At 40.3% G+C, this 17,353-nt stretch overlaps 1 protein-coding gene across 1 annotated transcript in view; it reads left to right on the top strand.

Annotated features, from left to right (window-relative positions):
• The window catches only part of AREL1 (apoptosis resistant E3 ubiquitin protein ligase 1), a 293,517-nt gene that overhangs the window by 200,120 nt on the left and 76,044 nt on the right, over positions 1-17,353 (top strand). The window contains exon 18 of the mRNA XM_053697183.1: positions 14,445-14,620. Within this exon, the coding sequence (XP_053553158.1) occupies positions 14,445-14,620 (176 nt within the window). The remainder of the gene's footprint in view (positions 1-14,444; positions 14,621-17,353) is intronic.

The raw sequence follows: 17,353 nt of genomic DNA, 5'->3' as shown, positions 1-17,353 counted from the left end.
TACTACAGTGTTAGGTCATCAGACCGTGAAAACCAAGTTAATAAGCGTTAATTTCTATAGTCCGGTCTGCTTTTAATATTAGATTATGTCCGTGGTTCACAGACAGCCAGTTTTGTCAGCTTTGGGGCTTACCCGATCCCTCTTCTTCTGGAAAATGTCCCAGGTCTATTAAGTATCTTGAGGATGAGGATCTCCCATATAGGCCAAGTGTCCATCCTTAACTCAAAATAGCGGCGTGACTGCGAACCAGAAGAGCGGCTCCCTGCACCATGCAGCCTTCCATATAGTTCTAGGTGACCATCGGCTGATTTATTCATGGCAAGGAGAGTTAATGTGCCTGTCGGTATAACCGCCATACTAACATGGATCTCCTGGATATGCTCGCCAGCATCTGGAACTCCCTCCTGGTTCGTTGGGTGTGCAGAACTCCCGGACACTAGGCCCTGCAGATTCAACTCTCTTAATACTGCTCACGGTGCTGTGCATATAGGCCGCGGTCGTCTCTGCACCGGCAGCCGTGTCTTCCCTGCAACGCTCCTCCGGTGTGCTCCCCTGTTCGGAGCATACTGCACTCGACTCCTGTTGTTCTGAAGCTCTAGAAAAGCAATGCCTCAGTAACTGAATCAGTTCCGCAAAGTGTTCCTCTAGCGTGTCACAAATATTCTCTCCCCATGTAGTTGCTGCGGACTCCATCGTGATCTCCGCACAACCCATCTGGATGTAGCGTAGGAAATACCACTATGTTACAAGTCAGTCTCTTATATGTAGTTGTTTATTCTTTTGGAAAACTCCCAAATTTGAAAAGTCAGTACAGCTCTACGGCTGTTTTAGCCTGATGTATCAGGAAACTGGGGGGGTAAACAGAGTGCCAGGCCGTGAGTAGGCCACCGCTGCGCACTTTATCTATTCCGGTCTGCCTGACTGGAGTTCGAGATCTAAAGTGCAAAACTTCAATCTTCGTATATTAGCTATCATATAGCACTTGATGCAAACTTGAATGTCCGTTCTCATGAGCGATAAGCAGCAGGTTTATACATCACAAGAGAAAGAAATTTATCAGGTAAGCATAAATTCAGTTTTTTGGTGCGAATGTGCGTTTATAATGACGCAAGTTCATCATTTCCTGCGTCTTAGTTGCTGCTGTAGGAACCATGCTGCCTGAGCACAGTTCTACCAAAGCTAAGTGTATCTGTTGTACGCTAGTGGAGATTATGGCCCCTATGTATCAAGCCGTCAACTTACCTGCATTCGCCGGCCCCAATACGCTCGCCTAACATCGCCGCCGCGGACCTGAATTCGTTCGCCAAAGTTATAAAAAAAGCTGTCAAGAAGCCGCGCACCAAGTACGGAACGATGAGCAGCGGACTGTTGTTAACTGACAGTCATCGATCTCACTGCTCATCGACTTCTTCGCAGCTTTCTTACTAGCCTGTCACTAAGCACCCACACTATACTATACAGTTTTACCCCCTAAACCGCCACTCCCGGAGCCCCCCGCACCTAAATAAATTTATTACCCCCTAAACCGCCACTCCCGGACCCCACTGCAATTATAATAAATATATTAACCCCTAAACCGCCGCTCCCGGATCCCGCCGCCACTATAATAAATATATGAACCCCTAAACCGCCGCTCTCGGACCCCACCGCCACCTACATTATACCTATTAACCCCCTAATCTGCCGCCCCCTATCCTGCCGATCCCGGACCCCGCCGCAAATAAATTAATTGTTTAACCCATAAACCGCCGCACCCGGAGCCCTCCGCCACCTACATTTCATTTATTAACCCCTATCCTGCCCCCCTACACCGCCGCCACCTACAGTACATTGATTAACCCCTAATCTACCCCCCCTACACTGCCGCCAATATATTAAATGAATTAACCCCAAAATCTAAGTCTAACCCTAACACCCCTAACTTAAATATTATTTAAATTAATCTAAATAAATATTCCTATAATTAAATAAATTTATCCTATTTAAAACTAAATACTTACCTATAAAATAAACCCTAAAATAGCTACAATATAATTAATAATTACATTGTAGCTATTTTAGGGTTTATTTTTATTTTACAGGCAACTTTTATTTATTTTAACTAGGTACAATAGCTATTAAATAGTTAATAACTATTTAATAGCTACCTAGTTAAAATAATTACAAATTTACCTGTAAAATAAATCCTAACCTAAGTTACAAATACACCTAACACTACACTATCAATAAATTAATTAAATAAATTAACTACAATGATCTAAATTAAAATACAATTAAATAAAATAAACTATATTACAAAAACAAACAAACACTAAATTACAAAAAATAAAAAAATATTACAAGAAGTTTAATCTAATTACACCTAATCTAAGCCCCCTAAGAAAATAAAAAAGGCCCCCAAAATAATAAAATTCCCTACTCTAAACTAAATTACAAATAGCCCTTTAAAGGGCCTTTTGCGGGGCATTGCCCCAAAGTAATTGGCTCTTTTACCGGTAAAAAAAATAAATACAATACCCTCCCCAACATTACAACCCACCACCCACACACCCCTACACTAAAACCCACCCGATCCCCCCTTAAAAAACCTAACACTACCCCATTGAAGATCACCTTACCTTGAGCCGTCTTCACCCAGCCGCGCTGAACTCTTCATCCAATCCGTGCACAAGTGGTCCTCCAGCCGGGCAGAAGTCTTCATCCGATCAGGGCAGAAGAGGTCCTCCATCCAGCAGAAGTCTTCATCCAAGCGGCATCTTCTATCTTCATCCTTCCAGCGATGTGCGGCTTCATCTTGAAGACCTCCGGCGTGGAGCATCCTTCCAGCACGACGGACTAACGATGAATGACGGTTCCTTTAAATGATGTCATCCAAGATGGCGTCCCTCGAATTCTGATTGGCTGATAGGATTCGATCAACCAATCGGAATTAAGGTAGGAAAAATCCGATTGGCTGATCTAATCAGCGAATCGGATTGAAGTTCAATCCGATTGGCTGATTGGATCAGCCAATAGAATGCGAGGTCAATTATATTGGCTGATCCAATTGGATTGAACTTCAATCCGATTGGCTGATTACATCAGCCAATCGAATTTTTCCTACCTTATTTCCGATTGGCTGATAGAATCCTATCAGCCAATCGGAATTCGAGGGACGCCATCTTGGATGACGTCATTTAAAGGAACCGTCATTCGTCGTTAGTCCGTCGTGCTGGAAGGATGCTCCGCGCCGGAGGTCTTCAAGATGGAGCCGCTCATCGCCGGAAGGATGAAGATAGAAGATGCCGCTTGGATGAAGACTTCTGCTGGATGGAGGACCTCTTCTGCCCCGATCGGATGAAGACTTCTGCCCGGCTGGAGGGCCACTTGTGCCCGGATCGGATGAAGAGTTCGGCCCGGCTGGGTGAAGACGGCTCAAGGTAGGGTGATCTTCAATGGGGTAGTGTTAGGTTTTTTTAAGGGGGGATCGGGTGGGTTTTAGAGTAGGGGTGTGTGGGTGGTGGGTTGTAATGTTGGGGGGGGGGTATTGTATTTATTTTTTTTACAGGTAAAAGAGCTGATTACTTTGGGGCAATGCCCCGCAAAAGGCCCTTTTAAGGGCTATTTGTAATTTAATTTAGGGTAGGGAATTTTATTATTTTGGGGGGGGCTTTTTTATTTTATTAGGGGGCTTAGATTAGGTGTAATTAGATTAAACTTCTTGTAATATTTTTTTATATTTTGTAATTTAGTGTTTGTTTTTGTAATATAGTTTAGTTTATTTAATTGTATTTTATTTTAGATCATTGTAGTTAATTTAATTAATTAATTTATTGATAGTGTAGTGTATTTGGAACTTAGGTTAGGATTTATTTTACAGGTAAATTTGTAATTATTTTAACTAGGTAGCTATTAAATAGTTATTAACTATTTAATAGCTATTGTACCTAGTTAAAATAAATACAAAGTTAGACAGCTTACCCTGTTGTAAACTTTGTGCTTATTACCTCACACCCCATCTAATCTTATCTCCATCATGTACCGCTTACTAACCTCCCATATGGAGACACCACTACCGTCATATGTTAGACGGTAGAATAGGGAACTTATACCACCTCCTTCCAACGAGGACTGGCTGAAGATATTTAGAAACCATAATAAATATAAACAAACAGATGGGAAGTGCTGGAGGGGCTGCGGGGAACAGGGGATATACTCCCATATTTGGTGGCACTGCAATAAAATCCAGCCATTTTGGCCGGAAGTCTTGGGCATGATAGATTCTAAGTTACACATCACGTTAACAAGGCAGCCTGTCCGGCTTCTTTTTCATGGTCTCCCTAGGCTCACAGACAAACCCAAGAAGCACTTACTATACATCATGCTTAATAGCGCCAAAACTCTCATCCCGAAAATTTGGAAATCTATCACTGTTCCCACACTCACTGATTGGAAAAACCAAGTAGACAGACATTTGCAACTAGAAAGATATAGATATATGAGAGACGACAAAATTGAAACTCATGAATACATACAGGAAATCTGGAGATCCTCAGTCACATAAAATCTCAGCACAAATCCCTAGGGCCCTCAGGTGTCCTAAGTAGGAGTGGGTTGAGCTCGCTCTTTCCCTTACTCCTCTCCTGTCCCTACCTCCCCCCCCCCCCCCCCATTATTTTTTTTTTCCTCTTCTTCTGCTTTCTCTTCTCTTTTCTATTTTCCATCTACAGTTAAGGTTATAAACACCCGCTACGCGTCAAAGATGTGGCGCGAACCGGTTAATTTGTATATTGTTTGGTGTGCGTTAGTACACCTATAAACTACATGTGTTATTATAAATATGCATTTGTTTATGTATAAAAGCTTTCTGATTAAACTATTAGTTATATAAGGGCAAGTCTTTGTAATAGCCAAATCGAGAGACCTAGAACACTGAGTCTCTGTTTAATGTATTTAGTGTAATGTATTTAGTGCTTAACAAATTGTGATAATTGGGTAACGGAGACTCTGAACACTCAAATTGACTAACCACAGCCTTTTAGTAAGCACGTCGCCAACTTATGACATCAGCCTTTTGTATCAAAGACTCTTGGATCTAATAACTTTTTATCTTGTTATTGCATTTCATTCTGTTTTTTTTTTTATGATGTAATGTTTAAATTTAAATAAAGCTTTTGAAAATTAAAAATAAATAAATACAAAGTTGCCTGTAAATAAAAATAAACCCTAAAATAGCTACAATGTAATTATTAATTATATTGTAACTATCTTAGGGTTTATTTTATAGGTAAGTATTTAGTTTTAAATAGGATTAATTTATTTAATTATAGGAATATTTATTTAGATTAATTTAAATCATATTTAAGTTAGGGGGTGTTAGGGTTAGGGTTAGACTTAGGGTTAATTCATTTAATATATTGGCGGTGGTGTAGGGGGGTAGATTAGGGGTTAATCAATGTACTGTAGGTGGCGGAGGGCTCCGGGTGCGGCGGTTTAGGAGTTAAACAATTAATTTATTTGCGGCGAGGTCCGGGATCGGCAGGATAGGGGTTAATAACTTTATGTAGGTGGCGGCGGTATAGGGGGCGGCAGATTAGGGGTTAATAGGTATAATGTAGGTGGCGGCGGGGTCCGGGAGCGGCGGTTTAGGGGTTCATATATTTATTATAGTTGCGGCGGGGTCTGGGAGCGGCGGTTTAGGGGTTAATAAGTATAAAGTAGGTGGCGGCTGTGTAGGGGGGCAGATTAGGGGTGTTTAGACTCGGGGTACATGTTAGGGTGTTAGGTGCAGACTCTTCCCATAGAAATCAATGGGATATCGGGCAGCAGCGAACATGAGCTCTTGCTGCTGTCAGACTCCCATTGATTCCTATGGGATCCGCCTCCTCCAGGGCGGCGGATTGAAAACCAGGTACGCTGGCCCGGAATAGTGGCGAGCGTACCTGGTTGTTCTTTGATAACTAGCAAAAGTAGTCAGATTGTGCCGAACTTGTGTTCGGAACATCTGTAGTGACGTAACCATCGATCTGTGTCGGACTGAGTCCGGCGGATCGTATGTTACGTCACTAAATTCTACTTTTGCCGGGCTGTAGGGCTTGATAACTACAGCGAATCAGCCTCGCCACAAATACGCTGCGGAATTCCAGCGTATTTGCGGTTGATGGCTTGATAACTAGAGGCCTATATCTCCAGCTGTAGTATGTAACAGTTGTTATGATAAGCTTTTGCATGCAGAAAAGGTTTCTATTAGTGCTAGTACAGTATCTGTTGTTCCCTCAACATCTAAAGTACATGATATCCCTGTTTATATGAAAAATTATATTGCTGATGCGATACAGAAGGCTATGTCTGCTATTCCGCCTTCAAATAAACGTAAAGGTCTTTTAAAACTTCTCATACTACTGATGAAATTTGTAATGACCGACAACATACGGATATATCTACCTCTGAAGTAGGATCTTCTGAATCAGAGAGATCCTCATTAGACAGCGACACTGATAAATAATCTTATCTTAATTTAAGATTGAGTATATTCGTTCTGTGTTAAAAGAAGTGTTGATAACTTTGGATATTGAGGAGTCTGGTCCTCTTGATAATAAATCCAGTAAACGTTTCAATTCTGTCTATAAACCTCCGGTGACTACTACTGAAGTTTTCCCTGTTCCTGATGCTATTTCTGATATGATTGCTAAGGAATGGTCTAAGCTTGGTCTAAGCTTTGTACTTCTTTTGTTCCTTCTTCAAAGTTTAAAAAGTTTTATCCTTTTGCCAGTGGCTAAATTGGATTTTTTGGAAAAAGTCCCTTAGGTTGATGGGGCTATTTCTACTCTTGCTAAGCGTACTACTATTCCTATGGAAGATAGTACTTCTTTTAAGGATCCTTTAGATAGGAAAATTGAATCTTATCTAAGGAAACCTTATTTTACATTTTGGCTATATTCTCAGACCTGCCATTTCTATGGCTGATGTTGCGGCTGCATCAACTTTCTGGTTGGATAGCTTAGCACAATGGGAAAAAGATTTTGATTTGCATAGCATTGTTTGTTGGCTTCAACATGCTAATCATTTTATCTGTGATGCTATTTTTGATATCATCAAGATTGATGTTTAATCTATGTCTTTGGCTATTTAGCTAGAAGAGCTTTATGGCTCAAATCATGGAATGCTGACATGGTATCTAAATCTAAGTTGCTATCTCTATCATTCCAGGGTAATAATTTATTTGGTTCCCAGTTGGATTCTATTATTTCCACTATTACTGGGAGAAAGGGAGTTTTTTTGCCTCAAGATAAAAAGTCTAACGTTAAATCTAAAGCTTCTAATCAGTTTTGTTCCTTTCGTCAGAATAGAGAACAGAAAACAACTCGTTCCCCTAAGGACTCTGGCTCCAATTGGAAGCCATCTTCGAGTTGGAATAAATCCAAGCCTTATAAGAAACCAAAGCCAGCCCCCAAGTCTGCATGTAAAGGGACAGTATAGGGGAGAGCTAAAAGCTGGTTGGTGATAATGTTATTAGACCTTAATAAGGGTAGTATAGCATCATAAAGATGTTGATCTATAAGTTAGTACAATTATCTCCTCCTTAGGGTACAAAGTGTTTAATTTAGTAATTAAAGAGATGTGATAAAATAATAATGAATGATAAAATATCAGTAAGAAATAGATAAGAATGTAAATATTTTTAGATATAAAATAACACAATAGTGTATCTGTATATATATTTATACACAAGGAAATATGTGTGTATACGTATGTATACATATATAAAACGGAATATAAAAATAAATGCTCTTGTTTAAAAACAGGGATATTAACGTGTTAAGCGTGGTCTAAAATGTGGTCAAATGACCAATGAGGTAAATATATGTCTATCCTTAAACACTTGAAAAATAAAAAAGATACAAAATAGATTGATTCAATGACAAAAACAATAGATAATTATATAAAAGTAGTTTACTATAATTTGATGTGGTTAATATATAAAACCAGTAGTGAAATATCAGAGTCTAAACATATAAAATAAAAATAATTGTATAAAATAAAAAAATCAAATGTAACAATTCAGTGACAAATAGAATATATAGTCACTGTAGCAATATTCCCAGTGAAACGATATTCAAGGGTAAACGATAGTTTACTGAAGTATACTAAGTTATAGTGGGTTATGGGCACTGTATATAGTGCTGGGTAATGAGCTTGAGCTTTAAAAAAATATATATTTAAAAAATCACACTACAGAGGATAGCAAACACACTTTAGGTGTAAGTGGTGTTTGATTAAAAAGCAAACCTTGACCTTAGTAGATATTTCTTGGCCAAATGGTGATGAATGGAAAAGTTCTGTTTGAACATGTTCCGTTTTGAAAAAAGAACCGTTAAAAGTGTACCTGTGTAGCTGTTTCTGTATTTTCGTGTGGCAAAGAGCCGTCACAAAATGTAGCTGTGTAGCCGTCTCTGTACTGAAGATCCGTGATGGAAAGCGTGTGTTCCGACCTGAACTTCCAGGTCACAGGTGATGGCAGGTCACTATTAGTGATGTAAATGGTGAAAGCTGATAGGGCAAAGATGGTAAGCCCTTATGTGTTCCAACAGTTTGGTAGTTATTGCAGATGTAAGTAATCCATATGTAAAGGGGTCTTTTGGCACAGTTCTCAGAGCTGCTTTATATGGATAGTAGGGTGCCGGTTTTGAACCTGATTCCGGCTGTATAGGAATGCAGAAAGTCGGTTTTTGTAGCCGGTTTCCGATGGTAGGGGTTTGTTCTCTCAAGTGCTATTAGTAATAGCTGACTTGCCCACCTGATGATTGGTGAATCTTCTGTTAGCTACTATTGCAGCTTCAAATAGCAAAAGATGGGGATATAGCAATATCACAAGTCAAATGTTATATAAGAAACCAAAGCCAGCCCCCAAGACTGCATGAAGGTGCGGCCCTCAATCCAGTTCTATTGGTGGGGGGCAGATTGAAATTATTTCAAGACGTTTGGACAGGTTCCGTTCAGAATCACTGGATTCAGAATATTGTCTCTCAGGGGTATTGAATAGGTTTCAGAATAAGACCTCCTGTGAGAAGATTTTTTCTCTCTCACATTTCAACAAATCCGGTGAAAGCTCAGGCCTTTCTGAAGTGTGTTTCAGATCTGGAGCTTCCAGGGGTAATTGTACCAGTTCCACTTCTGGAACAGGGTCTGGGTTTTTATTCAAATATTATCCCGAAGAAGGAAAATTCATTCAGACCCGTTCTGGATCTGAAGTGTTTGAATAAATTTTTAAGGGTCCCAACTTTCAAGATGGTGACTATAAGGACTATTCTGCCTTTTTTTCAGCAAGGTCATTACATGTGCTCAATAGACTTACAGGATGCATATCTTCACATTCCGATTCATCCAGACCACTATCGGTTTTTGAGATTCTCTTTTCTAGACAAGCATTACCAATTTGTTGCTCTTCCATTTTGCCTAGCGACAGCTCCAAGAATCTTTTCAAAGGTTCTCGGTGCCCTTCTATCTGTAATCAGAGAGCAGGGTATTGTGGTATTTCCTTATTTGGACGATATCTCGGTACTGGCTCAATCTTTTCATTTAGCAGAATCTCACACGAATCAACTTGTGTTTTATCTTCAAATACAATGTTGGAGGATCAATTTACCAAAGAGTTTCTTGATTCCTCGGACAAGGGTCACCTTTTTAGGTTTCCAGATAGATTCAGTGTCCATGACTCTGTCTCTAACAGAAAGAAAAATTATTATTAAAGCGCCAAAAGGACAAGGCTGGGTCTAAGTGAAATTATATCATTTATTACAATGAATATAGAAACAGTTAAAATATATCTAGAGTACATAAAAAATATATATACATATATCCTGGATCCAAGATTTACAATAATTAAAACAAATGTAAAAGCAATCAGTAAAAACAGATGTATCCAAAACTTGATTTTATCAGTACTTTGATTGGTTTGGAAATCTGATTTGATGTGAGTCAATGATACAAGCTATGTATCTTAACAGTGCTTTAAAGCAAATGGATTGAATGTTGTTTGAATGAGTGTGGGTGCTCTTATTAACACATCAGTGTGAAATAATAAAGTGCAAACAAAGGTTAACAAAGAACAGTGTAATGATCAGTGTAAACCTATGATGTGAACACAACTAGCAATCGTTAAATTGTGTGGTGTTAGTGTACAATGGCAAACTCCAAAAAAACCATATAAAAAATATAATTTAGAATATAAAAATATAAAAATATATAAATCCAAAAAAAGTCCAAAAAAGTCCTGAAACAAAGTGAACAGTCAAACAACAGTGGAGAATGTCAGATGTGAAAAATTGAAAAATGAAAAATGAATAAATGTACTTGTTTGTCCCAAACAGATGTAGTGGTATTCCTCCCAGTGTTTTTTCTCCCAAGTGTTAGATGTAGATAAGACTCCTAAGTGATGACCCAATCGGTCAGTCAGTGATCTGCCATATTGATCCTTTCTGTCAAAGATACAAGAACAATAATAGTGCAGACGTTTTACAAAATAGCTCCCTATCAGAGTATCACTTACCAGTCGACGCGTTTCGGTCAGGCATTGACCTTTATCAAGACTCGTCTTGATAAAGGTCAATGCCTGACCGAAACGCGTCGACTGGTAAGTGATACTCTGATAGGGAGCTATTTTGTAAAACGTCTGCACTATTATTGTTCTTGTATCTTTGACAGAAAGGATCAATATGGCAGATCACTGACTGACCGATTGGGTCATCACTTAGGAGTCTTATCTACATCTAACACTTGGGAGAAAAAACACTGGGAGGAATACCACTACATCTGTTTGGGACAAACAAGTACATTTATTCATTTTTCATTTTTCAATTTTTCACATCTGACATTCTCCACTGTTGTTTGACTGTTCACTTTGTTTCAGGACTTTTTTGGACTTTTTTTGGATTTATATATTTTTATATTCTAAATTATATTTTTTATATGGTTTTTTTGGAGTTTGCCATTGTACACTAACACCACACAATTTAACGATTGCTAGTTGTGTTCACATCATAGGTTTACACTGATCATTACACTGTTCTTTGTTAACCTTTGTTTGCACTTTATTATTTCACACTGATGTGTTAATAAGAGCACCCACACTCATTCAAACAACATTCAATCCATTTGCTTTAAAGCACTGTTAAGATACATAGCTTGTATCATTGACTCACATCAAATCAGATTTCCAAACCAATCAAAGTACTGATAAAATCAAGTTTTGGATACATCTGTTTTTACTGATTGCTTTTACATTTGTTTTAATTATTGTAAATCTTGGATCCAGGATATATGTATATATATTTTTTATGTACTCTAGATATATTTTAACTGTTTCTATATTCATTGTAATAAATGATATAATTTCACTTAGACCCAGCCTTGTCCTTTTGGCGCTTTAATAATAATTTTTCTTTCTGAATATCCACTTTTCTGACCGCTAGGGGTCAATTTATTAGAGCAAAAGGTCCCTTTCAGCATTAGGCGCTTAGTGTCCACCCAGATACAGTATCTGTCTCTAACAGACAAGAGACGTTTGAAGTTGGTTTTAACCTGTCTAAACCTTCAGTCTTGATCATTCCCTTTAGTGGCTATGTGTATGGAAGTTTTAGGTCTCATGACTGCAGCATCAGACGCTATCCCCTTTGCTCGTTTTCCTATTAAACCTCTGCAGCTTTGCATGCTGAATCAGTGGTGCAGGGATTATACTCGGATATCACAATTGATATTCTTAAATTCCAACACTTGACTCTCTCTGACTTAGTGATTAGACCATCATCGGATTATTCAAGGGGCCTCTTTTGTTTGTTTTTCCTGGACTGTGATTTCAACAGATGCAAGTCTCACAGGTTGGGGAGCTGTTTGGAGGTCTCTGACAGCACAAGGAGTTTGCAATCCTCAAGAGTGGAGGTTACCAATCAATATTTTAGAACTCCGTGCTATTTTCAGTGCTTTTCAGGCTTGGCCTCTATTAAAGAGAGAATCATTCATTGATTTTCAGACAGACAATATCACAACTGTGGCATATGTCAATCATCAGGGTGGGACTCACAGTCCTTTAGCGATGAAAGAAGTATCTTGGATACTTTCTTCGGCGGAATCCAACTCCTGTCTAATTTCTGCGATACATATCCCAGGTGTAGATAATTGTAAAGCTGATTATCTCAGCCGTCAGTCTTTACATCCAGGGGAGTGGTCTCTCCATCCAGATGTATTTTGTCAGATTGTACAGAAGTGGGGTCTTTCCGAAATAGATCTGATGACTTCCCATCTAAACAAGAAGCTTCCCAGGTACCTTTCCAGGTCTAGGGATTGTCAGGTGGAGATGGTGGATGCGTTATCAGTTCCTTGGTTTTACCAACCTGCTTACATTTTTCCGCCTCTAGTTCTTCTTCTTCCAAGGGTGATCTCCAAGATCATAATGGGACAATTGAATGTATTTCTGATAGCACCAGCATGGCCTCACAGGTTTTGGTATGCGGATCTTGTCCGGATGTCCAGTTGCCAACCTTGGCCACTTCCTTTAAGGCCAGACCTTCTGTCTCGAGGGCCGTTTTGCCATCAGGATCTCAAATCGCTAAATTTGAAGGTATGGAAATTGAACGCTTAGTACTTAGTTATAGAGGTTTCTCTGACTCTGTGATTAATACTATGCTACAGGCTCGTAAGTGTGTTTCAAGGAAGATTTATTATCGCGTTTGGAAAGCCTATATTTCATGGTGTTTTTCTCATAAATTCTCTTGGCATTCTTTTAGAATTCCTAGAATTTTACAGTTTCTTCAGGATGGTTTGGATAAAGGTTTGTCTGCAAGTACTTTGAAGGGACAAATCTCTGCTCTTTCTGTTTTATTTCATAGAAAGATTGCTAAACTTCCTGATATTCACTGTTTTGTTCAATCTTTGGTTCATATCAAGCCTGTTATTAATTCAATCTCTCCTCCTTGGAGTCTTAATTTGGTTTTGAAGGCTTTACAGGCTCCTCCATTTGAGCCTATGCATTCTTTGGATATTAAACTACTTTCTTGGAAAGTGTTGTTCATTTTGGCTATCTCTTCTGCTAGAAGAGTTTCTGAATTATCTGCTCTCAACATTAGTAGGGAAATTGTTGTTCCTCTTTGTGTCCTAATCCTAAGAATGCTCTTGAAAGATCTTTACATTATTTATATGTTGTAAAAGCTTTGAAATACTATGTCAAAGCTACTAAGGATTTCAGAAAAACTTCTAGTCTGTTTGTTGTTTTTTTCTGGTTCTAGGAAAGGTCAGAAAACCTCTGCCATTTCTTTGGCATCTTGGTTAAAGCTTTTGATTCACAAGGCTTATTTGGAGGCGGGTCAGGCCCCGCCTCAGAGAATTACAGCTCATTCTACTAGATCAGTCTCCACTTCTTGGGCTTTTAAGAATGAAGCTTCAGTTGATCAGATTTGCAAAGCGACAACTTGGTCTTCTTTGCATACATTTACTAAATTTTACCATTTTGATGTATTTCCTTCTTCTGAAGCAGTCTTTGGTAGAAAAGTTCTTCAGGCAGCTGTCTCAGTTTGATTCTTCTGCTTATGATTTAAGTTTTTAAGGAAGACTTACATTTTTTGTTTGGATTTAATTTTTTCAGCGGATATGGCCGTTTTTATTTTATCCCTCCCTTTCTAGTGACTTTTCTGTGGACTTCCACATCTTGGGTATTTCTATCCCATACGTCACTAGCTCATGGACTCTTGCTAATTACATGAAAGAAAACATAATTTATTTAAGAACTTACCTGATAAATGCATTTCTTTCATATTGGCAAGAGTCCATGAGGCCCACCCTTTTTATAATGGTTATGATTTTTTTGTATAAAGCACAATTATATTTCCAGTTCCTCCTCCTTTGTATTCTTTTTTACTTATTACTTATTTTTATCACCTCACTTCTTGGCTATTCGGTTAACTGAATTGTGGGTGTGGTGAGGGGTGTATTTATAGGCATTTGGAGGTTTTGGAAACTTTGCCCCTCCTGGTAGGATTGTATATCCCATACGTCACTAGCTCATGGACTCTTGCCAATATGAAAGAAATTAATTTATCAGGTAAGTTCTTACATAAATTATGTTTTTCCTTGTTCCCTCGGCCGAATGACTGAGGGGATGGGGGAAGTGGGAGGGATATTTATAGCCTTTGACTGGGATGTCTTTGCCTCCTCCTGGTGGCCAGGTGTTGATATTCCCAACAGTTATGAATGAAGTCGTGGACTCTCCCTGCCAGGAAGGAAAGGCATTTATCTGGTAAGCATAATTTTTTTTTTATTATTTGGGTTATTGAAGGGCGCCCCTATGTGATATTCTATTTTGAACGCTAACCACTGTTACCTTTCATGAGCATCTTTTGTACTATATACACCTACTTCATCTTTCTCATTTTACTTTCCCCTTCAGACATCTGCTGACTGTTTGTTTGTTGTAGGTGATGAGTTGGTTCTGGGCTGTTGTTTGTAGCTTCACACAAGAAGAGTTGGCTCGTCTTCTGCAGTTTACCACTGGGTCTTCACAGCTGCCCCCAGGTGGATTCTCTGCACTGTGCCCCAGCTTCCAGATCATTGGCTCCCCAGCTCGTGGCACTCTGCCCACTGCCCATACATGGTAAGTAACCCCCCACCAAAAAAACAAACTAACAGCAAGATCTCAGCAACACAGAAATAAGTCTATTAATTGTAATTGACAAATAATTGACAAGATTCAGGTAATTTTAAGTCAGTATAGCAGGTTAGGTCAGTAAGTGCTGGGTGTATAGGAAGAGGTATTAGCAGCAGGTAAGGTCAGTAAGTGCTGGGTGTATAGGAAGAGGTATTAGCAGCAGGTAAGGTCAGTAGGTGCTGGGTGTATAGGAAGAGGTATTAGCAGCAGGTAAGGTCAGTAGGTGCTGGGTGTATAGGAAGAGGTATTAGCAGCAGGTAAGGTCAGTATGTGCTGGGTGTATAGGAAGAGGTATTAGCAGCAGGTAAGGTCAGTAGGTGCTGGGTGTATGGTATTAGCAGCAGGTAAGGTCAGTAGGTGCTGGGTGTATAGGAAGAGGTATTAGCAGCAGGTAAGGTCAGTAGGTGCTGGGTGTATAGGAAGAGGTATTAGCAGTAGGTAATGTCAGTAGGTGCTGGGTGTATAGGAAGAGGTATTAGCAGTAGGTAATGTCAGTAGGTGCTGGGTGTATAGGAAGAGTTATTAACAGCAGGTAAGGTCAGTAGGTGCTGGGTGAATAAGAAGAGGTATTAGCAGCAAGTAAGGTTAGTAGGTGCTGGGTGTATAGGAAGAGGTATTAGCAGCAGGTAAGGTCAGTAGGTGCTGGGTGTATAGGAAGAGGTATTAGCAGCAGGTAAGGTCAGTAGGTGCTGGGTGTATAGGAAGAGGTATTAGCAGCAGGTAAGGTCAGTAGGTGCTGGGTGTATAGGAAGAGGTATTAGCAGCAGGTAAGGTCAGTATGTGCTGGGTGTATAGGAAGAGGTATTAGCAGCAGGTAAGGTCAGTAGGTGCTGGGTGTATAGGATGAGGTATTAGCAGCAGGTAAGGTCAGTAGGTGCTGGGTATATAGGAAGAGGTATTAGCAGCAGGTAAGGTCAGTAGGTGCTGGGTGTATAGGAAGAGGTATTAGCAGCAGGTAAGGTCAGTAGGTGCTGGGTGTATAGGAAGATGTATTAGCAGCAGGTAAGGTCAGTAGGTGCTGGGTGTATAGGAAGAGGTATTAGCAGCAGGTTAGGTCAGTAAGTGCTGGGTGTATAGGAAGAGGTATTAGCAGCAGGTAAGGTCAGTAGGTGCTGGGTGTATAGGAAGAAGTATTAGCAGCAGGTAAGGTCAGTAGGGTGCTGGGTGTATAGGAAGAGGTATTAGCAGAAGGTAAGGTCAGTAGGTGCTGGGTGTATAGGAAGAGGTATTAGCAGCAGGTAAGGTCAGTAGGTGCTGGGTGTATAGGAAGAAGTATTAGCAGCAGGTAAGGTCAGTAGGTGCTGGGTGTATAGGAAGAGGTATTAGCAGCAGGTAAGGTCAGTAGGTGCTGGGTGTATAGGAAGAGGTATAAACAGCAGGTAAGGTCAGTAGGTGCTGGGTGTATAGGAAGAGGTATTAGCAGCAGGTAAGGTCAGTAGGTGCTGGGTGTATAGGAAGAGGTATTAGCAGCAGGTAAGGTCAGTAGGTGCTGGGTGTATAGGAAGATGTATAAGCAGCAGGTAAGGTCAGTAGGTGCTGGGTGTATATAATGAGGTATTAGCAACAGGTAAGGTCAGTAGGTGCTGGGTGTATAGGAAGAGGTATTAGCAGCAGGTAAGGTCAGTAGGTGCTGGGTGTATAGGAAGAGGTATAAGCAGCAGGTAAGGTCAGTAGGTGCTGGGTGTATAGGAAGAGGTATTAGCAGCAGGTAAGGTCAGTAGGTGCTGGGTGTATAGGAAGAGGTATAAGCAGCAGGTAAGGTCAGTAGGTGCTAGGTGTATAGGAAGAGGTATTAGCAGCAGGTAAGGTCAGTAGGTGCTGGGTGTATAGGAAGAGGTATTAGTAGCAGGTAAGGTCAGTAGGTGCTGGGTGTATAGGAAGAGGTATTAGCAGCAGGTAAGGTCAGTAGGTGCTGGGTGTATAGGAAGAGGTATTAGCAGCAGGTAAGGTCAGTAGGTGCTGGGTATATAGGAAGAGGTATTAGCAGCAGGTAAGGTCAGTAGGTGCTGGGTGTATAGGGAGAGGTATTAGCAGCAGGTAAGGTCAGTAGGTGCTGGGTGTATAGGAAGAGGTATTAGCAGCAGGTAAGGTCAGTAGGTGCTGGGTGTATAGGAAGAGGTATTAGCAGTAGGTAAGGTCAGTAGGTGCTGGGTGTATAGGAAGAGGTATTAGCAGCAGATAAGGTCAGTAGGTGCTGGGTGTATAGGAGAGGTATTAGCAGCAGCAGATAAGGTCAGTAGGTGCTGGGTGTATAGGAAGAGGTATTAGCAGCAGATAAGGTCAGTAGGTGCTGGGTGTATAGGAAGAGGTATTAGCAGCAGGTAAGGTCAGTAGGTGCTGGGTGTATAGGAAGAGGTATTAGCAGTAGGTAAGGTCAGTAGGTGCTGGGTGTATATGAAGAGGTATTAGCAGCAGGTAAGGTCAGTAGGTGCTGGGTGTATAGGAAGAGGTATTAGCAGCAGATAAGGTCAGTAGGTGCTGGGTGTATAGGAGAGGTATTAGCAGCAGCAGATAAGGTCAGTAGGTGCTGGGTGTATAGGAAGAGGTATTAGCAGCAGGTATGGTCAGTAGATGCTGGGTGTATAGGAGAGGTATTAGCAGCAGGTAAGGTCAGTAGGTGCTTGGTGTATAGGAAGATGTAATAGCAGCAGGTAAGGTCAGTAGGTGTTGGGTGTATAA

Source organism: Bombina bombina, chromosome 1 (assembly GCF_027579735.1).
Source record: "Bombina bombina isolate aBomBom1 chromosome 1, aBomBom1.pri, whole genome shotgun sequence".
NCBI lineage: Eukaryota > Metazoa > Chordata > Amphibia > Anura > Bombinatoridae > Bombina > Bombina bombina.
This window is presented reverse-complemented; position numbering and strand designations above follow the sequence as displayed.